At 51.8% G+C, this 6363-nt stretch overlaps 1 protein-coding gene across 1 annotated transcript in view; it reads left to right on the top strand.

The window, feature by feature from the left end:
• The window catches only part of SLC38A10 (solute carrier family 38, member 10), a 37660-nt gene that overhangs the window by 18766 nt on the left and 12531 nt on the right, over positions 1-6363 (top strand). The window contains exon 11 of the mRNA XM_009880982.1: positions 4603-4756. Coding sequence (XP_009879284.1) covers positions 4603-4756 — 154 coding nt within the window. The remainder of the gene's footprint in view (positions 1-4602; positions 4757-6363) is intronic.

Raw genomic sequence — 6363 nt, 5'->3', positions numbered from 1 at the left:
TCCATCAAAATACGCTCCTGTGAAAAGTGGCAGTCAAGGGGGAGAAGGAGCCGGCCCTGGGCATGGCTGTCCCTCCCCGCTTTGCCCTGTCTCAACAATGCATCTTTATGTTCTCCCTCCATCAGCCTTAGCTTTCTTCCAAAAGCAGCAGATCTTCTCAATACCAGCTCTTGCGCTTGCCTGAATTATCTCAACTCTTGTGGTGCTGCTGCTGAGGACTGACTGCTTTCATTGGGCCACCTCTGGCATCCAGCAGAGTCGCGTCTCGGGCATTGTGGGGCTGCCGAGATAGGAAGTTTAGATTTACTGCGCCGGGAAGATGGTGCAAGCTGAGGCTATAAAACAGGGAAGCTGCATGAAAAGTGGTGAAGAGGGTTCCAGGGGGAGGAATATGGGCAGTCCCACATGTTCGCTGGCCAGCAAAAAGCGTGGGCAGCTTCTGCCAGTGAGTTGTTAATTATCGCGGCCGCCGGTGAGCCGGCCGGGGCTGGGGACGGCAACCTGGGCTAGCCTGGGGGGTGGCTCGGTTGCAAGGCTTGCTGCGTCGGAAAGACGATCAGGTAACAGAGCAGTTAAAAAGCTTGAAGTCGGGCGTGCAGAGCTGTGAATGAACCGAGGAGAGCGTTCCTTTTCTTGTGGTTAAGCATCAAACGTATTCCTGTAAAGGTGCGGGTCCGTGTCCTGCTGCCCGCCGGGAGCCTTGAGCGAGGGGACAGGGTGAGGTTTGGCAGAGCGCTGCCGAAGGTCACGTTAAGGTCTGTAAACAGAGTGTTTAACTTCTAACAGGAAGGTGTTGGCTTCCCAGTGTTGACACAAGCCTGTCCGAGAGGCCCCTCCTAGGGAGGCCGGAGTTGCTGTTGTCCCAGTTGGGGAAGAGGAGCTGCGGAGAGGCTGCTTGAGGTCAGGAAATGACCCCTCGGTCTCGCTCCTGTGCGGATGGAAAGGAGATTCCCCTCTGCCCTCCCCTGGTAGCGCGGCGGCCAGCACACCTTCACCGTGGGTGCTTTCGGGTCGGCACAGCCCTTCAAGAACAGCATCGCTGTCGCAGCGCAGTGGAGGAACCCGGCAGTGACCGGGGCTCTGCATTCCTTCGCCATGACTCTGTCCCTCCAAACACTCGGTGTCCAAAACAGCGCAGTTTGGAGCATGTCGTCACTCTACACAAATGCAGTTTTTTTTGCTTCCCGCTGATGGCTCAGGCGTGGTTAGGGGAGATGGTCTGAGCTAATGACACTGCTGTACAAAGTTCGAGTTATCTTCTGGGAGGAAGGACAGCCGAGGGAAAGCGACCAGCAGAGGAAACGGCCGCATAAACTTCCTCTCCTGAATTCCTGTCCGTGCTCAGAGCACTCCTCTCGGGAGACAGGCCTTTGCCTTGCTGACCTGCCTGTTGGAGGAGGCTGCGGCCAGAGGGGTTTGCACATCCTATTGCCATGTCCATGTTGAGAGGTGCTTCTGGAGAAGGGTCTCTGCTCTCGGTGGGTTTGCTTTTCGGAGGTGTGGGGGAGATCCCTCCTGTGGGATCAGACCCTGGCTTATAACTGCTCTGCAGTGTTGTCCCTCTCCTTGCTCCAGGTTCTCAGCTCTTCAGCTGGACGCTTTAGGGGTAGGTGGCTCCTCTGCCTGTGTCTTGTTCCTCGAGCCACCAGGTCCTTGCACCCCACGTTCCGCTTCCTTTGATTGCCAGATTAGCCTTTTTGGTCCCTTGAGTACAAACTCCCTGGTTTTCCATACCATAAGTATCTCCGTGAAATTAAGCCAAATTGTGGACCTCTTTATTCTGGTCTCCAGTTGCTGACAGGGTAGGTGAGGAGGTGGCGTGCCAACGGGGGAGCTGAAGGTGAAGGACGGCTGCTGGTTCATGCACAGCCCAGCCTGCGGACTGCTCTTGTACTGCCACGTGTGCCCGTACCCGCTGCTCTGGGAAGCTCACAGATGAACTCCAAATGTTAAACAATCAAAGGGGTTTGTATCCGAGGCATTCAAGCCCATGGTTCCCCACTAAGATAAGAAACAACAAAAATCCTTTTAAAACATTTAATGTTTTCAGCCGTTTCCTACAGTTCCCTTCTCTCCCACGTTGCTCCTAGTTCCTGTGGCACCAGAATAGATCCTCTTTGTGGAAATGCTCTTCCTCTCCGCTGTTGTTTCTGGAAGACGCCAGAACAGCCTTCCAGTCACAAAGCATGTTTCTGCCGGGGCTGTGGATTGTGTGAGGGGAGGAAGTGGAGGAGCTCCAAGCCAAGGGCAGCAGTGGCAGGGACCTGCTGACTCCGCTTTTGGCCCGAGCGGGATGGCAGGATATCTGCTCTTTGTGCACCCACACAGCAAGGCAGGGAGCAGATTTTACTTCTGTTTCCTTTGCGACGTCTCTAAGGTCTGGCCTCTGCTCCCTGACCACGCTGCTCGTCCCTTGTCCAGAGCTTCTTCGCATCCTGCCAGCCTTTTCCTTCTGAAGGCGTCTGTCTGTCTGTCTGCAGAGGTGTGCTGAGAACGGGGTCTCCTGGGCCCGGGGCTCTGACCGCCCTGGCCCACGTTTCTGGGCGATCACCCTCGGTGTGAGGAAGGAGAGGAAAGCGTTTGCCTCTCCTCCCTCCTCTGGGGATGCCAAAGTTTTAACTTCTTTTGATTTCACTTCTCCCCTTCATTTGCAGTTTTCTGGCAGCTCCCAGTCGTAGCAATAGTCCCTTGTAGCTGTTCCTGGTTTTTCTCACACCGAGTAGCATCCTTTTGTTGTGCTTTTTGTTAACTGGGCTGTAAATGCTGCAGGGTAAGGATTCTGGGGGAAGAGGAGGAGTCCCGCAGGACATGGTCCTCTCGTGAGCTGCCATCGCAGCCCAAGTCAGCATCACCGGTCCTCTGGGCGTTGCGCCTCTCTGCAAAGGGGCCGGGCAGCTTGTGTGGTTCCTACTGAACAGCAACAAGACCGTGTACCAAAGCAGCATTTTTCCTTTGCAGATGGAGACTTTTTTACGATTGCCTCGTGCAGCACGCGTAGCAAGTTGTTCTTGTTAGATGTGGGGTGGAAGAAGCAGTGTCCCCTCCCCAGCAGCCTGCAGTCAGCGCGCACACAGCAGGGCTGGGGATGGGAACTGGTGAAAAGCAGAGGAGAGCCAGCGGTGTGCTGCCTGCGAGCTCCCAGCGTTGTACGGGGTGGCCGCGAGGTGCAAAGAAAAGATGCAGTTTGCAGCATTGTCTTGGATCCTTTGCTGCCGTATGCAGAGCTGCAGAAATAAGCTTGGTCCCTGGCGCTTCAGAGAGCAGAATGTACTTAAAAAAAAAAAAAAGAAAAAAAAAAAAAAGAGGGGGGGGAATTGCTGCATCATAAATACCAATTTGCTGCAAACTTTCAGCTTCCCGGCATTGCAGAGGCGTTTTCTGCTTTGCATATGATGGTTCCTGTTGCTTCTATGGTCTGTTGTGGAAAGGAGTTTGTGGGAAGACTGTGTTTCTAGCAGAGGGTGCCACTGCTCTGCCTGCTTCCTTCAGCCCAAACTCTTGCAGACTTCTACCAGTCATTCGTTGCTGTTGACATGCAAACCAGGTTCCATGAGAAGCCCTTACTGTGACAATTGCAATGAGTACCTAGGTAAAAATAATATATTAAGAGTTTAATGAAATCTCCCCAGTCGGCGTTGTCGGCCGGCAGCCCGTCCACTCGGCTCTTTGAACCGTGCTGCTCTCGTCTGGAGGAGCAGGCGGGCGCTGGGCAGCCCTCACGCCAAACACGGCAGACGTTCCTCGGCCGCTGTTGCTGCAGCGCGTTGTCTTGCTTGTTCTTCTCGAGTTACCCCGTGAATTGCTAGCGCTCCCCGAGATTTATTTTTTTTTTTGGTGCAGTCAAAAGCAGAGAGTTTTTTTAATTCTTTCTTAGGGTTCACATGGAATTAGATCCTTTTAGATCAATTTATCATTAGATAATAAGCTGTAGAAATGTTCTTTTTGGTGTTGGTCACTTTCTCCTTTTTGAGTTAGAGAAATTCGTAGAGCCTTTCCCTCTGCAGGATCCAAATTCTGGCTCTCTATTTTTATTCTATTTGATCCCAGGTATCTGGAAATCAGTAAGGATTCTTATCAGCTTCTTGAGCACTGGCCACCAGGACTTTTGTGTGGACATCTTATTCTTGCTCTCAAAAATAAGAATTTTTAAACAGCTCCCTAGAAACCTTTCTGGGCTTGTAAACAGGTCCAGCACCTCTGTTCTCAGCCAGACCTGATTTCATGGTGTTCTAATGTAGCTGCTGGAAATACCAGGGAATGAGTCTTTGCAGCTGGACTCTTTCTGCCACATGCATTTTTCTGCCCTTACATCCTGTCCACTTGCTTTTGAGCCCTTCTGATACAGCAGTCGCCTTTGAAACAGCTTCCAGCATCTGAAACTCTCCTTGGTGTGTCCTACATCCAAATACAAATCATGGCCCAAAAGCTACGCTTTTTTCTTTTCCGCCTCTTAAATTTCTCTCCCCTTTCTCTCTCTTTTATTGACATGTGTAATTGCACTGAGCTTTGAATTGTTTGGAGACAGTGTTTGCATGAAGAATGCTGTAGAGAGCAGTCCCGTTTGTTTTGCTGTGCTAACTGAAGCTCTGGCACATTGTGCAGATTATACTGTGGATTGGCCTGGGAATACTGGTCATTAGTACGTATACCACCTTGTCTGCCACGGAGGACGCCCCGGTGAAGACAGAAGTGGTGGGCTTGGAGCACCTGGACGGAGAGCAGAACCGAATTGACCAGGATTCAGTCAAAATCCCAGGTATGTGTCCGCTTGAGTTGTGCTTCCCAGCCCTGCTCCCAGCTCCACCTCTTTAAAAAAACAGATTTTATTTTTAATTTTTTTTAAAGTGGGGGGGAAGCAGGGTCATTTCCAGGCAGCTCCGTGCATCTTCGCAGCATCCTGGGGACTCTTCCTAAGAAAGGCTGCGTTTTTGCCTTCTGGAAAAGCCTGGACTGAGCTCCGCTGGTACCGTGTGGGAGTTATTCTTTTGGGAAGGGAAAGGAAAGGAAAGGTGGGATGTGGGGGCTGGAGTCCCCTGGAAGGACAGAGCACGGTCTCCCCGTTCGGGGTAATAAATGCAGCTCTGTGAGCACAGCCCAGCGCTGGCTCCGCGCTGGCCACCTGTACGAGGGGTGTGAGTGGCCAAACAGGGCTGCTTTCACCATTTCTGCCAGCGCATTGTCCACGCTTCCAATAACAAGCCATTCATTGCACTCAAAGGTATGTAAATTTATGGGCACTGACTTTTTTTGGTTGTGAGGATATAAATTTGGATTGGGTTTTAGCTCTGACAAAGCCTGTGATTATGCCTCAGCTTTGTTTACTGGTTCACATTATTTATTATTTGTTTACTGTGGCCGTTGATAGAATTACGGCCGCTCCCTCCCTTCCCCAGCTGCAGGCTTGCCTTGCAAGGCCATCGCTAGCAGGTGTCGCATGACCCTGCGCTGCCCCTCATCTGTGGCTGTGTCCTGTTTCTTTATTTTATTTTTCTTTGGTTCTGCTCGTGCTTTTTTTTTTTTTCCCTTCTTTTTTTTTTTTTTTTTTTTTTTTTTTTGGGCGTTTTCAATCCTTGAAACGTATAAGCTAAGTGTTCGATATCTCTGCTGACTTAAGAAGGCATTATACTATTCTTGGGGACACTTGCCCCTTTTCTTCTTGAATACTAAAATGATTTGGTTGATGTTTTTCTATGCTTAGTATTCCATTGGGTGCCCGGGCCCCCGGGGTGCTCCCGCCGATAACATTCACTCCTGGGTTGCTCCGTCCCTGGCAGCGGTGGGGTTTTATGCGCGCGTGCTCATGGTTCACCCAAGGCGTGCATGCCTTCTCAGGCACTAGGAAACCCGTGAACTCTGAGCAAAAGATGCTCTCAATCCCTTAATCGAGCACACTCAGCAGGGCTGGGAGGAGGGATGCAATTGAATTCTTCCGTCTTGGTTAATTTTGGAGCAGTAATGGCCAAAGAACAGCTGCTCGTTTCAGGAGGAGCCGCTAATGACACGTGTTCTTGTGACTGGGAAAATAAAAAAAGTCCCATAAAAGATGGTGTCCGCTGGAGTTTGCTAAATCTCTTCTCCACTTCTTCTCCGCGTGAGCCGGGGCGGCGGAGCAGGACGCCTGCGTCTAATCATCGCGGAGCGCAGCGGCTCATCGGTCGCCCTGCCGTACCCACCGCCTGTGCCCAGAGCTCCTCGGCGTTAGCCCTTCTTGCGTGGTACTTACTGCTGGATTAAATAATCCTACCTGGGAGGAAGGCGGTTTTAGTGCTCTTGGTTCGTAAACTTTCCCGGGGAGGAGCTGTGCAGCTCCTAACGCGCTGACGAGCCTCTGCCCGGGGGATGCTCGGCTGCCCCCCCAGGCCC

This window comes from Charadrius vociferus, unplaced genomic scaffold, assembly GCF_000708025.1.
Source record: "Charadrius vociferus isolate BGI_N301 unplaced genomic scaffold, ASM70802v2 scaffold1773, whole genome shotgun sequence".
Taxonomy (NCBI): Eukaryota; Metazoa; Chordata; class Aves; order Charadriiformes; family Charadriidae; genus Charadrius; species Charadrius vociferus.
The sequence above is the reverse complement of the archived record's forward strand: the minus strand, read 5'-3'. Positions and strand labels throughout refer to the sequence as shown.